The sequence below is a fragment of the Chiloscyllium plagiosum genome, chromosome 11, assembly GCF_004010195.1.
Source record: "Chiloscyllium plagiosum isolate BGI_BamShark_2017 chromosome 11, ASM401019v2, whole genome shotgun sequence".
Classification (NCBI taxonomy): Eukaryota; Metazoa; Chordata; class Chondrichthyes; order Orectolobiformes; family Hemiscylliidae; genus Chiloscyllium; species Chiloscyllium plagiosum.
Genome location: NC_057720.1, coordinates 81,802,079 through 81,819,082, shown reverse-complemented (window position 1 = coordinate 81,819,082; position 17,004 = coordinate 81,802,079). Strand labels below are relative to the sequence as shown.

The 17,004-nt window shown below is 43.5% G+C and overlaps 1 protein-coding gene across 2 annotated transcripts in view; it reads left to right on the top strand.

Moving 5' to 3' along the window:
• Positions 1-17,004, top strand: part of LOC122554624 (regulator of G-protein signaling protein-like) — a 106,801-nt gene that overhangs the window by 41,731 nt on the left and 48,066 nt on the right. For both annotated transcript variants that reach the window (XM_043699945.1, XM_043699944.1), the window contains 3 exons: positions 10,895-11,000; positions 11,797-11,990; positions 14,485-14,614. In XM_043699945.1, coding sequence (XP_043555880.1) covers positions 10,895-11,000; positions 11,797-11,990; positions 14,485-14,614 — 430 coding nt within the window. The remainder of the gene's footprint in view (positions 1-10,894; positions 11,001-11,796; positions 11,991-14,484; positions 14,615-17,004) is intronic.

Here is a 17,004-nt window from a genome sequence, read left to right as displayed (position 1 = left end):
TACCTCCAAAGGCAGATCCCCCTCGAACTGCCTTTCTGCAGCCGTTATACCATTTCTAATTAGCAACGCCCACCCCCCTCCTTTTTTACCACCCTCCCTAATCTTACTGAAACATCTGTAACCAGGAACCTCCAACAACCATCCCTGTCCCTCTTCTATCCACGTTTTCGTGATGGCCACAACATCGTAGTCCCAGGTGCCGATCCACGCCTTAAGTTCACCCACCTTATTTCTGATACTCCTGCAGAGTCTATTAACAACACACTAAAGCAGCAAGCCTACAATGTCTAGTCAAACTATTCATTACAGTTTACAGAGTCTATTGAACAGTGCACTACAGTAAACAGCCTAGAGTTTATATGAGCAGTACACTACAGCAACCAGTTTGCAGTGTATGATTAAACTGCCCACAACAGCAACCTGGCTACAGTGCCTGGTTAAACAGGACACTACAGCAACCAGAGTCTAGTTAAACTACATTGTACTGCAAACAGTTTACTGAGTATATTTAAACAGTGCACTGCACTCAACAAGCTGGAGTCTAATTAAACAGCACATGACAGCAAACTGCCTAGAGTCTACTTAAACAGCATACTGCAAAGTCCAGTAAAACTACACACAACACAAACTACACACTATGACAAGAAGTCTGCAGGTCGTAGTCAAACAACATACTGCAATAAACAACCTAGAATCTAATTAAATACATACTATATCAACTAGTCTACAGAGCCTCTTTCAACTGCACACTATGGTAACCAGCTTCAGAGTCTTGTTCAACAGCACAATATAGCAACCGGTCTACAGAGTCTAGTTAAATATTACATTACAGCAAACAGCCTAGAGTCCGTGAATGTACACATGACTGTAAGTAGTATATAGTCTAATTAAACAGCACACTACAGCAACCAGTTGACAGAATCAACATAAACTACACATTACAGCAATCCGTCTACAGCATCTAATTAAGTTCACAGGACAGACCACAGCCTAGAGTCTACTGAAACAGTACACCACTGCAGCCAGTCGACAAAGCATTTTTGAACTACAACCTGCAGCATCTATTTAAACAGTAAACTGCAGCAAACAGCCTAGATTCTAGTTAAACAGCACACTGCAGCAAACAGCCTAGATTCTAGTTAAACAGCACACTGCAGCAAACAGCCTACATTCTAGTTAAACAGTAAACTGCAGCAAACAGCCTAGATTCTAGTTAAACAGCACACTGCAGCAAATAGTCTACAGAGTTAAATTAAACAGGGAGTATTTCAAAGAAATATTTAAAGGATATTGAAAACAAAACAAAACTGAATTGATCGGTACTGTATTGAATTGAGTTTATTGTCACGTGTACTGAGGCACAGTGAAAAGCTTTTTCTTGCGAGCAATCCAGGCAGATCCCATAGTTAAGTAGCATAGATAAGTAAATAATAGGTAAACAGCGGCAAAAACAAAAACACAGGTACAAATGAATGCTAAGAGTTTGAGTCAGTTCAGTGTTCTAACAACAATAGTGTAGAAACTGTTTGAAAACCGGCTGGTGCATGTGTTCAGGCTTCTGTACCTTCTCCCTGATGAAAGAGGTTGTAGAAAAACATTGCCAGGGTGGGATGCATCTTTGAAAATGCTGGTGGCCTTTCCTTGACAGTGGGCCTGGTAGGTGGATTCTATAAATGGGAGGTTGGCCTTTGTGATTGTCCAGGCTGAGTTCACCACTCTCTGTAACCGTCTCCGATCTTGAATGGTACAGTTGCCATACCAGGCTGTAATACATCCAGACAAGATCCTCCCCATGGCTCACCTATAAACGTTGACAAAGGTATTCGCCGTCATGCCAAATTTCCTCAGCTGCCTGAGGAAGAAGAGACATTGTTGGGCCTTTGTAACCAGTACATCCACATGAAGAGTCCAAGAAAGCTTGTTGTGGATGACCACTCCCAGGACTTGACACTCTCCACTCGTTCCACCTCTGTGCTGTTAATGTGTAGGGGGTCATGTGAGTAACATCCTGCCGAAAGTCAATAATGCGTTCCTTGGTTTTGCCAGCATTGAGAGCTAGGTGTCCAAGAAAGCTTGTTGTGGATGACCACTCCCAGGAGCTTGACACTCTCCACTTGTTCCACCTCTGTGCTGTTAATGTGTAGGGGGTCATGTGAGTAACATCCTGCCGAAATTCAATAATGCGTTCCTTGGTTTTGCCAGCATTGAGAGCTAGGTTGTTCCCAGTGCACCATTTTTCCAGGTCTTCCACCTCCCGTCTGTAGTCTGTTTTGTCGCCATTTGAGATTCGAACGACTATGGTGGTGTCATCAGTGAAGTTGTAAATGGCATTAGCCTGGTATTTGGCGACGCAGTCATGCGTATAACAGTGAGTACAGTAGGGGACGAACCCCTGGGGGGCTCCAGTGTTGAGTGTCAGTGAGGATGAAATATTGGTGTCATCAGTGAAGTTGTAAATGGCATTAGCCTGGTATTTGGCGACGCAGTCATGCGTATAACAGTGAGTACAGTAGGGGACTGAGTACGCACCCCTGGGGGGCTCCAGTGTTGAGTGTCAGTGAGGATGAAATATTGTCCCCAAAATTCACTGATTGTGGCCTGTGGATTAGAAAACTGAGGATCCAGTTGCAGAGAGTGGGGCTTAGTCCGAGATCACTAAGTTTAGTTCTCAGTCTCGGGATAATAGTATTGAAGGCTGAACTGTAGTCAATGAGTAGGATTCTTACATAGCTGTTCTTGGTGTCAAGATGTTCTCGGGAGGAGTGAAGGGCAAGTGATATGGCATCTGACGTGGATAATACTTTGTGTGGAGGCTTGCTGCAGGAAAACAAATGATGATCAGACACTGATTCTGCTTACACACGGCAAGATTTATCCCATGCAATAACATGTAAAAATCTGAGTGGCCAAGAACTATTAAAAGTAAAAATTAACTTTAAGAAATAAAGTATAACAGAGAATAATTAACAAACAACTATTTACAACTCCTTCCTCTAACACATCTTTTACCATCCCTCCTATAATACTAGTCCAATAAAACTCCAATTTATTTGGATCTTCTTGTGTCATCTTTTCTTCATTTTAGGAATTTCTGCGTCACAGGTTACTGATCGAAAAGGTCCCTTGTAAGAGAGTTATTTTTCAAGCAGTCTGTTACATGCCGGGTTTGACAGTTCTCCTCTCAACTGTTCAATTTTCCCCTAGCCCCCCCCTCAAAAAGCATTGAATTGTCATTGGCTTTAAAGCTTGTGAATATACTAAATTCAAATTGGATTGGAGTTTGATATTTTTCGGGGTCTAATTTTAACCGATTGGTCGAATTCAAATTTGTTTTTGTCTCCAGGCGACAAGCTAATCGAGTTGTTCGATCAAGTGTTACATTGTTACCTTATTGAGAACACTTGATGCTGTGTCAGGTAGTTCTGCTGCTTTTAAATCACTTAAAGTACACCCACATCTTCATAACACATCCCCTCTTAAGATAAAAATGAAGCATCATAATGAAAAGATGGCTTCACTTTTAAAAATATTTTTAAATGCTTTGCCCTAACATACCGATAACTTTAATATAAGATCACCTTAACTACTTCCCATATACAGAGGAACCTCAATTATCTGAATGAGATGGGTGGGCACCACTTCGTTCAGATAATTGATTTCTTCTGGGGATCGGAGATTTCTGTGAAGTCTGCTTCCCATTCAGGAGACTAGGCAGTAGCACATCGCGTGTGAGACCCCACACCCCTCTCCTGTCTACTCCCACCCCACCCCACCACACCCCCCGCTCGTCCCAACCTCGTCCACTCCCACGCTGCATCCCACTCAACCCTGCTCCTACCCTGCACCTCTGCTTTGGCGAATTTCATTTTATTTAAGTTTTATCACCAGTTTTGCTTCTCCTAGTCATTCAAATAGCTCTGCCAACTGGACCATGTGATCTTTCCAGGACTTACTAAAGATCACTACATCGTCCAAATAGACTGTACAATTTGTTAACCCAGCCACAACTCTATTCATGAGGCTTTGGAATGTGGCAGGCATGTTCTTCATTCCAAAGGGCATCACATTAAACTGATATAGCCCATTTGGGGTTAGAAATGCAGAAATTTCTTTTGTCGTCTCTATAAATTTACTTGCCAGTAACCACGCATTAAGTCCAACTTGGTGATGTAACTGGCTTGTCCAACTTTCTCGATACAGTCCTCCAATCTAGGAATTGGATAGGAGTCTGAGTTTGTAACGGAGTTGACCTTCCCATAATCCACGTAGAATCGTTGAGACCCGTCTGGTTTGGGAACTAAGACGATCCGCGAGCTGTACTCACTCTGGTTCGATGATATCCTCGTCGAGCACGGTCTCCACCTCCATCTGGATCTCTCTGGCTTTGAAAGGATTAAGCCAATCGGGGTGTTGTCTTATCAGAGCAGTATTTCCTACGTCTGCTTCATGTACAATAGCATTAGTCCTCCCCATCTGATTCTCACATATGTCCTTGAACTGCAGTAACAAATCTTTCAACCGTGTTCTATGCTCCTGAGACAGATAAGCGCAGCAGATTTTCAGCTCTGACCTCCAGCATCTGCAGTCCTCACTTTCTCCTGAGACAGATAGCTTACTCACCTATCCCACTCCTCCAGGACTTCATTTTTTAATCTATTTGATTTGGTTCCTCACTCTGTGGGGCAGTAACTAACACCTGTCTGTCCTTAGTATAAACACCTGTACTCTTTAGTATAATACAGTTTCAGCATGTTCATAAAACATATGCAATACCTTTTTTTTTCTATCTGGCATCTTTACTAAATAGTTCACCTGACTCAACTTTTTCTCAATTTGGTAGGGACCACTAAACCTGGCCTTGAAGCGATCTCCTATCACTGGTAGCAGTACTAACACGTCATCCCCTTGGGAAAACATCCAAGTCTCAGAGTTTTTATCTGCCACCTGCTTCATTCTACACTGTGCCCTCTTTCGGTGCTGTTTAGCTAACTCACCTACTCGATTTAGCCTCTCCCTCGCCTCTGATAGATAATCTAATTGTGAGATCTCCGACTTTGGTCCTATCAATTTTTCTTTAATTTCAAAGGGCCTCTCACTTCATGACTGAATATTAACTCAAAGGGAGTAAACTGAGTAGATTAATTTGGGGCATCTCAAGTGGCAAACAATACGAATGGGATACCTTTATCCCAATCATTCGGGTAATCCTGACAGTATGCTCTCAACGCACTCTTCAAGGTCTAATGCTACCTTTCTAAAGCTCCCTGGGATTCAGGATGATATGCACTGGATTTAAAGTGCTGTATACCTAAGATATCCATAACCTCCTTGAATAGCCTAGCAGTAAAATTTGAGCCTAGGTCCAACTGAATCTCTCTGGGTAGCCCAAACAGTGTAAAAAAAGCTACCAACCCCTCTACTGCCCTTTTTGCTTTGATACTCCGTAATGGAATCTGGGAGACACATCCGTTATGATTAACATATACTGGTTCCCACTTTTAATTCTCGGGAGGGGATCTACACAATCAATTATAACCCGCGTGGAAGGTTCTTCAAATGTGGGAATTGGGATCAAAGATGCTGGTTTTATTATCGCCTGTGGCTTACCTACATTTGGCATGTATAACACGTAGGGCAAAAGGTAACCACATCCTTTTGCATTCCAGGCCAATAAAAATGTTTTTGTACTGTAGCCTGAGTCTTTCGTACCCCTAGGTGACCTCCTACAGGTAGTTCATGTGCTACCCGTAACACCGTAATACCTGCATTAGTGGGATCTGGTTACCATGCATTCTGGGAAAATACCAGGATATTTCTGTGTTAACTCCTCAGCTTCTCGGTCTTCCTTGGGCTTCTCCATAGCAAGGAGTGTCACTCCTCCCTTGGATCCTGCCAAATCATTCCCACGAACAAACTGAGTTCCTGGAACTGACACTCTGACAATCACTCCTGCTGTAACTTGCCCAGTCTTAAGTTGGCACTCCAACCTGATCTTACATAGGGGAATGCTAGATTTCTGTCCATCTATCCCACAAGTTACCACACTTTCGGGTAACAGATCAGGAAGAGTGCATATTCACTCATCCCTCACTATCAGCAACTGGTTAGATCCTGTATCTTTCAAAATTATAACTTATTGTCCTTTTCCCCCTGTACTTTGAGTAAACTTTACCCACAGAGGAAAATTCTTTGCAGAGATCAGGTACGAACTCCATACCCAGCCCATTCACTCATCCCTCACTATCAGCAACTGGTTAGATCCTGTATCTTTCAAAATTATAACTTATTGTCCTTTTCCCCCTGTACTTTCTGAGTAAACTTTACCCACAGAGGAAAATTCTTTGCAGAGATCAGGTATGAACTCCATACCCAGCCCCTGCCTTGGCTGTGCACTCTCCTGCAGCTCCTCAGCTCCTCTTAGGGTCTCCTTTACTACCTTCACTAATGCTTAGTTTCTTTTACCACACCTTTTCCCACAGCACTTTCTTTAATCACCAGCACGGTGTCTTTACGTGTCCCACTTTACCACAGTGGAAACACCTGAGGCCTTTCACCTTTGCACTCTCTTAGGCTTCTTTTTTATCCTGTGGTAAATTCTTTCCAATGTTTTCTACTCTTGGTTTCGGAGTGTAGGATCTCCCCTTCTCCCAACTTCTATCCCTCACAGGACAAAATTCTGGCCGGAAGCTTGTCTTATGCACCATCATGTACTCATTTGCTAGTTCTGCTGCCCTTCACACTTCCTGAACTCTCTGTTCCTCCACATGAATTCTTAGCATCTCTGGAAGTGATTTTTTAAAGTCCTCCAGCAGAATAATCTCTCTGAGTCTCCAATGTCCTATCTATTTTCTAAGCAAGCACCCATCAATCAAAATGACTGTTTAATTCTTTCGAACTCAACATAAGTCTGACCTGGTTCCTTCTTTGTTTTTCTGAATTGCTGTCTATACACTTCTGGTACCAATTCATAAGCACTTAATATAGTCTCTTGACCTCTCATCTGACAGCATGGCAAATACCTCACTAGCTCTGTCTACCAGTTTAGTCTGAACTAGCATTACCCATAAATCCTTGGACTACTCAATCTGCCTAGCCAACTTTTCAAATGAAATAAAGAATTTTCAACATCTTTCTCATCAAAATTTGACATATTTATGTATATAACACTACCTTCTCTTTTAATCTCCATCCTTTTAACTTGACTTTGCTGACTAAATCACAACTTCTCAAGTTCAAATTCTCTCCCTTTCTTCTCCCTCCCTTTGCTCAGCTAAGAGTTCTTTAAGGGTATAAGACTGGGGAAATTGAACAGTTGAGAGGAGAACTGCCAAGCCCCAGCATGTAAATAGATTCCTTGAAAAATAGCTCTCTTTAAAGGTAATTTCAATCAGTAACCCATGACACAGAAATTCCCAAATAGAAGAAAAGCAGACACAGGAAAATCCAAATAGAAGAACCTAAAGCTGCTTGGTTTTGAGATATGAAGTGTTGTTTTGTAAATCTTAATTGTATTAGCGGACTAGTATTATAGAAGGGAAGGCAAAAGATAGATTAGAGTAAGGACTTGTACATAGTTGTTAGTTAATTATTCTCTGCTATACTTTAAGAAATAAAGTTGTTAATTTTTACTTTAAATAGTTCTTGAATTTTTACAGATTGCTGCATGGGATAAATTGTTTCTGTGTTGCTGGTTTTAAAGTAAGCAGGAGGGTTTACCCCGTGTCGTAACAATGATATAACAGGCTACAAAGTGATGTCATCGAATCACTGACAACAATGCATTCTGTGCTTGTTTTGAACTGAAGATCGGTGAGATAAAGTCCCATACTCCACAACAGCCTCGGGTGCACCTGTACCCAACCATCACCATCGCAGACATTAGATTGCCCTTCTTGAGAATGAACTCACTGAAAGTGATTGGCCTGGATGGAGTCCCTGACTGTGCACACAGATCCTGCATGGACCAGCTGGAACCTTTAATCTCTCCTTTCTCAGATCTGAGGTTCCCACCTGCTTTAAGAAGGTCACTGTCATCCAAAGAAAAATCAAGCAATGACTACCGCCCAGTGGCTCTGACATCCGTCATTATGAAGTGCCTTGGGAAGCTAGTCATGGCACGTGTCAACTCCAGCTCCCAGATTGTCTTGATCCATTACTAATCGCCAACTGTCACAACAGTAGACACCATCTCCCTGCCCCTACACTGGAACATCTGGATAACAAGGACACCTACGTCAGATTCCTATTTTCTGACTTTAGCTACACCTTTAAAACCATAATTCCAGACAAACTCATCTCCAGACCCAGAGACCTAGGACTCTGCTTCCCCCCCTCTGCAACAGGATCCTTGATTTCCTGACCCGCAGACCGTTATCAGTAACTATTGGTGACAACATCTCCTTTATAATAATCCTTAACACCAATGCCTTGCAAGGCTGCATACTCAGCCCCTCATACACTCCCGACTGTGTGGCTAATTTCAGCTCTAACTCCATTTACAAATTTGCTGATGACACCACCATTGTGGGTTGCCCCTACACTGGAACATCTGGATAACAAGGACACCTACGTCAGATTCCTATTTTCTGACTTTAGCTGCACCTTTAAAACCAAATTTCCAGACAAACTCATCTCCAGACCCAGAGACCTAGGACTCTGCTTCCCCCCCTCTGCAACAGGATCCTTGATTTCCTCACCCGCAGACCGTTATCAGTAACTATTGGCGACAACATCTCCTTTATAATAATCCTTAACACCGGTGCCTTGCAAGGCTGCGTACTCAGCCCCTTATTATACTCCTTATACACTCCCAACTGTGTGGCTAATTTCAGCTCTAACTCCATTTACAAATTTGCTGATGACACCACTATTGTGGGTTGGATCTCAAACAACAATGAGGCAGAGCACAGGAAGGAGATAGACAGCTTAGTGGCATGGTGTAAAGGCAACAATCTCTTCCCTCAATGTCACCAAAACGAAGGAGCTGGTCATCAACTTCAGGAATGTGGAGTGGGGGGGTCACACCCCTGTCTCTATCGATGGTGCTAAGATGGAAATGGGCAAGAGCTTCAAGTTTCTAGGAGGAAAAATATCACCAACAATCTATCATGGTTCATCAGCATTGACACTATGGTCAAGAAAGCACACCAACACCTCTTCGTCCTCAGGAGGCTAAGGAAATGCAGCATGTCCACAATGATTTTAACAGTTTTTGTAGATGCACCATATCTGCCTAACTTCCAGCTTGGTATGGCAATTGCTCTGCCTAGGATCGCAAGAAACAACAGAGTTGTGAACATAGCCCATGCCATCGCAAAAACCAGTCTTCCGTCCATTGACTCTGTCTGCACTTCCTCCAGCCTCGGGATGCAGCTAACATCATCAAAGACCCCTCCCAACCTGGTTATGCTCTCTTCCACCCTCTTCCATCAGGCAGAAGATTAAAAAATTTGAAAACATATAACAAAAGATTCAAGAACTGCTTCTTCCCCACCATCAGACTTATGAATGGATCTCTCATGTATATTAAAATGGATCTTCTTTTGCATCTTCTCTGTCGCTGTAACACTGTTTTGCTTTCTGTTCTATTACCCTGATGAACTTGGGTAAAGTGTGATTTGCCTGGAAACCGCGTAAAACAATACTTTTCTCAGTGTATCATGTTACATGTGACAATAATTGGGGCGGCATGGTGGCACAGTGGTTAGCACTGCTGCCTCACAGCGCCTGAGACCCAGGTTCAATTCCCGCCTCAGGCGACTCTCTGTGTGCAGTTTGCACGTTCTCCCCGTGCCTGCGTGGGTTTCCTCCGGGTGCTCCGGTTTCCTCCCACAATCCAAAAATGTGCAGGCTAGGATGTGCAGGTCAGGTGAATTGGCCGTAGTGTTAGGTGAAGGGGTAAATGTAGGCGAATGGGTCTGGGTAGGTTACGCTTCGGCGGGTCGGTGTGGACTTGTTGGGCCGAAGGGCCTGTTTCCACACTGTAATTAATCTAATCTAATCTAATAATAAATCAAATCAAAATACCGAACGAACAATTGTCATTCAGCAGAGCAACCCTGAACCGGACAGACAACCAAGCCCAGTTTAGGTTTTGGCCAACCTGTTGTCTACAAGAATGGGAATGCTTAACTGACTTTGGGAGAAGGCTTCGCTGCTTCATGGGGATCATCCAATTGGATGACTAAGGATCTGCTGTCTTCCATGGAAACATCGCGTTTTCCCCTTTGAGGGTGGTGTAGCCCACTTTCTATTTATATGTTTGGGTTTTCTTGGGTTGGTGATGTCACTTCCTATGGTGATGGCATTTCCTGTTCTTTATCTCAGGGGTTGGGAAACGGGATCAGAATCAATATAAACCCCAATAAAGTCACCCCTCTGCCTCCGACGCTTCTGGTAAAATAGCCCCAGCCTATTCATCCTCTCCCGATAGCTCAAACCCTCCATGCCTAGCAACATCCTTGTAAATGTTTTCTGAACCCTTTTGAGTTTAACACCATCTTTCCTATAGCAGGGAGACCGGAATTGCACACAGTATTCCAAAAGTGGTCTAACCAATGTCCTGTACAGCTGCAACATGACCTCCCAACTCTTCTACTCAATGCTCTGACCAATAAAGGCAAGCGTGCCAAATGCCACCTTTACCACCCTGTCTACCTGTGACTCCATCTCCACCTTGCGGATGCTCAGTCATTGTGTTCAGGCAGGACAGTGGTCAGGAGGTATTTTCGACACATTATAAACATTATCCATGGGTATGGTGGGAATCTTGAACTGTGACCCATTGGTCATTGAATTGAATGGTGGGGCAGGTTTGAGGGGTCAATGCAAGGGGAAGGGGTGTGCTGTCTCTTGTTGTTATTCCTGTTAACAATCTCTGATATTTCACTCCCAGGTCTGATAAATAGAGAGGCCATACAAGACAAACTGTGGACAAAGCTCAACCTGAAGTACATAAAAGACGGAAACCAAATCATAACCCGACCCAAAACGATCCCCAGGTAAGGCTGTGTCACAACAGGACAGAGCATGGAACCCAAGCACTGTCCCCACAGTTCAAGTCATGTCAGGGTATGAGGGTCCCACATGTGTCTGAGCTCTAACTCTGTTCCTTTAGGTGTCCTGTGCTCTATATTTGCTCAGAATGCCCTGTGAAGCTCACAGTTCACAGAGACCAGGGTCAGGCTGTAAGACTGTTAGCTCACTGTGTAATCAGGAATCTGATATAGCCCGGGCTTGCACTGTGCTCTCTGATCTATCAGTGAGGGTCACCGGTTCCCAGTGTTTGGTGATTTGAATTGCCAATCACATTTCGCAGACTGACTGTAACCAAAAACCAAATATAACAACACATCATAGTATACTTTGACTTTGATAGGGGACAGTGGAGAGGAAGCTTTACTCTGTATCTAACCTGGTGCTATCCCTGTTGTGGGAGTCTTTGATGGGGACAGTGTAGAGGGAGCTGTACTCTGCATCTAACCCAATACTGTCCTTGTCTTGGGAGTGTTTGATAGAAACAGTGTAGAGGGTTTTTACTCTGTATCTCACCCAGTGCTGTTGCTGTGCTGGGAGTGTTTGATGGGGACAGTGTAGAGGAAGCTTTAGTCTGTATCTAACCCCGTGCTGTCCCTGTGCTGGGTGTGCTTGATGGGGACAGTGTAGAGAATGCTTTACTCTTTACCCCACCCCATGCTGTGTCTGTGCTGGAAGTGTGTGATGGAGATGTTGTCGTGGGTAATGGTGAGTGTGGGAGCTGGTGTGGAGATGCCTCTGAGCTGCTGTGTGTCTCTGCAGGAACCTGATGGATCTGCTGATGAACCCGATGGCTGTCCTGTTCTTCCAGCGGTTTCTGGAAGCCTATGATGCAGATGCTCCGCTGCGGTTCTGGCAGGCAGTTGAAGACCTCCACAGCCTCCACACTGAGAAACAGAGACAGCGTGGCATTAAATGGATCCTCAACAACTTTTTCAATCCTAATCTCAGTGCAGGTGAGTGGTACACTGTCTCTCAGGCCTTTCATTCCTGGTGTGAGGCTATCCAATTCTCAACTGCACCCTGGGCTGCTTATCTGTCTGAGCTAGAATGCTAATAACCATTTAAGACACATTGTCGTCACATTGTCACTATATTGTTGCTTGAGCTCAGGTCTCCCTGTTTTGAAAGATTTACAAGGATGTTGCCGGATTTAGAGGGTTTGAGCTATAGGGGAAGGCTGAATAGGCTGGGGCTATTTACCCTGGAGCATCAGAGGCTGATGGGTGACCGTGTAGAGGTTTATAAAATCATGAGGGGCCTGGATAGACAAGGTCTTTTCCCCAGTGTAGGGAAAACTACAAGGCATAGGTTTAAGGTGAGAGGGGAAATATATAAAAGGGACCCAAGGGGAAGATTTTCCACACAAAATGGTGCATGCATGGAATGAGCTGCCAGAGGAAGTAGTGGAGGCTGGTACAATTGCAACATTTAAAAGGCATCTGCATGGGCATATGAATAGGAAGGGTTTAGAGAGATATGGGCCAAGTGCTGGCAAATGGGACTAGATTAATTTAGGATATCTAGTTGGCATGGATGAATTGGACTGAAGGGTCTGGTTCTGTGCTGTACATCTGTATGATTCCATCTTAAGTGGGTCACTTGAGGCATGGCATGGTGAAGAATGTGTGCTGTTGTTTGTAGCTGAATAGCACGATATTAGTCCAGAAACTGAAGTACCTGCCAAGCGATATTTATATTGTGATGTGAACTGTGGGACTTACATGTGCATTATTTAGTGTTATATGGTGAGTCTTTGCGTAAGACTCACCATATAACACTAAATAATGCACATGTAAGTCCCACAGTTCACATCACAATATCTGGTGTGTCTGAAGTTAATCTTTTACTTGTAATTATTTCTGTAACCAAAGGCATTTCTTTTGAAAACAGCGTTTGAAGCCTAGCGGTAGAGTGAATGGATTTGTGCACTAATGGACTGTCATTTACTTTAGAAATTTTTTTAAAGGATAAGCCCACAACTGAGAGAGAGGTGGTGGTGGTGGTGAGGGGGGTAGTGGAGAGAGAGAGAGAGAGAGAGCTGCCAACTTTTCCCTTCACCCTAACAGGGACAGACTGTCCCTGGACTCTTGACATTGTACTTTTAAAAGCCTCCCATTTTCCAGTCATTCCTTTTCCATCAATCAATGCGCCTCTTGGTGCTGCTCATGGCTTTACAAAGATTGTAACTAGATTTTCTGTATAGGTAAGGGTCACCTGACTTGAACACTTCACACCTGAACTTCAGTTGGGAGTGGATCCCCTGGTTCATCCACTGTTTCCAGTTGTGGAACACTTGGATTAACTTCTTTGGTATGCAGTCATGTACACACTTACTGATGTCAATGGCATGCTCATTTTGGTTGGTTGCTGAGTTCTTGAACATGGACCAGTCCATTGACTCCAAGCAGTCACATAGGAGCTTGACCGTTACCTCAGACCAGCACTGTACTGGATCCTCACACTTCAGTTTCTGCTTGTAAACTGGGAGAAGGAGCACAGCCTTATGGTCTGATTTACCCCTTTCAAGGTGGGGAATAGAGTGATAGGCGTCTTTGATGGTTGGAATTTAATCGAGGGGTTTAGTTGAGGTTTTCTATAGAATTACATATTTCAGGGAGTGAGGTGTTCAGGTTGGTATATATAAAGAAAAGCTAACATCTTAGGAGTAAGTTACATGCTGGAATCTAATTGAGGGATTTGGAGTAATTTATATATAGAGAAAGGGATATACCAAAATATGTTACATACTGGAATATAATCGAGGAGTTTGGGGGAAGGATTTATATGGAATAATATATACCTGGGAGTGAATTACATAGTGGATTCTATTTGAGGTGTTCAGGGTGGTTTATATATAGAAAAGCAGATTTCCGGGAGTGAGCTACAGGCTGGAATCTAATCCAAAGGATTGAGGAGTTTATGTATAAAATATCAGATCCAAGAGTAGGTTACAATTTGGACCCTAATTGAGAGGTTTGGGATGGTTTACATATATAATAATAGTGAGGGAGTTATAGACTGGAATCTAATTGAGGGGTTTGGGTTGGTTTATATATAGGGTAACAGATTCCTGGAGTGAGTGATAGACTAGAATCTAATCAAGGGAGTTGGGGTGGGAAGCTTATATATCGTGTTACATGCACGTCCTCTCCAGTGTTATTACTGATGGGGCCTGGTATTAATCCTTTTTCTGTACTTTCGTCTGTCTGTTGGTTTTAGTGTTGTGTTTCCATACTCAGTCCATGGGAAACAGTTGATCCCCTTTGCGGCAGCCAGTGCTCTTTAGGGTCTCTATGGGCATTGGCTTGGGAGTGTCCGATGGGCGAGAAACCAATTGCGATGGTGAACTGAGCAGCGGCAGTCCCGGGAGCAGAGTGCAAAAATGTGGTGTGATTGTGTCGGTTCACTCAGTTATTTTGTCTTCCTCTTACTTGCTTATGTCCACAGAACAGTTTCTCCAATGCGAAGCATCGATTATCAAGCAGATTATGGCTATGATTAAGTCTGGTGAGCAAGTCACCATGAACATGCTTTTACAAGCTCAGTCCGATGTTCAAAACAGCTTGCAACAGAACTGGTCAGTATGGCTGTAGTCAGAACATGTCACTGCAGCCACTGTACTAAAAAGAGGCATTAAATGATTTAGATATGAATGTAGGAAGAATGGTTAGAATGTTTGTAGATGACACCAAAATTGGAAGTGTAGCGGATAGTGATGAAGATTATCTTAGAGTACAATAAGACCTTGATCAGACGGGCCCTTGGGCCAAGGAGAGGCAGATGGAGTTTAATTTAGATAAAAGCCCTGCCCTGATTTGCAACATTTACACTGCTCGGGTCCTGGAGAAATGTTGCCAAACAAAAAAAAACCTTGTAATGCATGTTCATAGTACCTTAAAAGTGGAGTCGCAGGTAGACAGGGCAATGAAGAAGGTGTTTGTTACATTTGCCTTTATTGAGGAGTGCATTGAGCATTGGAGTTGGGAGGACATGTTGCAGCTGTACAGGACATTGGTAAGGCCACTTCTGGAATACTGCATTCAATTCTGGTCTCCCTGCTACAGGAAAGATGTTAAACTTGAAAAGCCACAGAAAAGATTTACAAGGATGTTGCTGGGGTTGGAGGGTTTGAGCTATAGGGAGAGGCTGAATAGGCTGGGGCTGTTTTGTCTGGAGCTTCGGAGATTGAGGGGGGGACCTTGTAGAGGTTTATAAAATCACGAGGGGGATGGACAAGCTGAATAGCCAAAGTCTTTTGTTCAGGGTAGGGGTGTCCAAAGCTGGAAGACATAGGTTTTTTTGGGGGGTAGGGAGAAAAAGCAGAACAGAAAGGGGGAAAGTGGAGCGGAAAGATGTAATATGGACCAGATGGGCAACTTTTTCACGCAGACGATGGTGTGTGTATGGAATGAGCTGATAGAGGAAGTGCTGGAGGCTGGTACAATTACATTTAAAAGACATCTGGATTGGTATATGAATAGGAAGATTTAGAGAGATATGAGCCAAATGCTGGCATATGGGACTCGATTAATTTAGGATATCTGGTCAGCATGGACAAGATGGAACTGAAGAGTCTGTTTCTATGCTGTACAACTGAGTCTGAGCCCTGCCTCTGCAATACCAAACCACCCATGTATCCCAGATTTAATCATTACATGGGAGTTATGCCTTCAGCTGCTCAGATCTGGGGTTACCCTCCATCATTGTCTCCATGGCTCAGGGCCTTACGACACTTCTTACAACTGACTTTCTGAACCAAGCTTATAGTCAATTATACTCACATCTCCCACTGTCACTTTGGGTCAACCTTTCATTGATAACACCTCCATGATGCCTTGTGATATTTTACTACAGGAACATGCTTTATAAATGGCATAGTAGTATTATCACTAGACTGTTAATCCAGAGACCTAGGTAGTGTTCCAGGGACCCAGGTTTGAATCCTACCATGATAGATCATGGAATTTGAATTCAATAAATATCTGGAATTAAGAGTCTAATGACTACTACAAATTAATTGCCAATCGTCAGAAAAACCCATCTGGTTCACTAATGTGCTTGAGGGAAGGAAACTGCCATCCTTACCTGGTCTGGCCTACATGTGACTCCAGATCCATAACTAAGTGGTTGACTCTCAACTGCTCTTTGGGCAATTAGGGATGGGTAACATCTTCATCCTGCCCCAGAATTTTTTTAAAAAGCAGGTGGTTGCTGTTGTCACAAGCGTTGTGGTGATTCATCCAATTACCATCTTCCAATTACATGCATCCACTCACTATCATCCACTTGCCATCATCCAATCATCATAATCCAATCACAATCCTTCACTCACCAACATCCTCTTCCCAAAATCCAATCACCATCCTCCAATCACCATCCTCCAATCACCATCCTCCAATCACCATCCTCCAATCACCATCACTCACCAACATTACTGTCTCATGCACTAAAATCCACTCATCATCTTTAACTCACTATCATCCAATCACCATTATCTACTCACCACCCTCTAAACACCATCATGCAGTCTCAATCCTCCACTGACCAACATCTGCTCACCATCATCCACTTACTGTCTCATGCGCCATCATCTAATTGCCACCATCCACTTGCCATCATTCTATGTCCCTCCCCCAATCACCACCGTTCACTCGCCATCATCCAATCACCACCAACCACTCACCGTCATCCAAGCTCTACCATCCTCTCATCATCATCAAATTTCCACGATCCTCTCTCCACCATCCAACTCCACCATCTTCTTGCCAACATCCAATCTCCATCATCTACTCATCATCATCATCATCCAATCTCCATCACCCACTTGCCACCTTCATCTACTCACCATCATCCACTCACCATCATCCACTCACCATCACCTGCTGAGTGTTTTTATCCTGATTTGAATTGACAGCTGAAGAATTATAGGAGAAAGTGAGGACTGCAGATGCTGGAGATCAGAGCTGA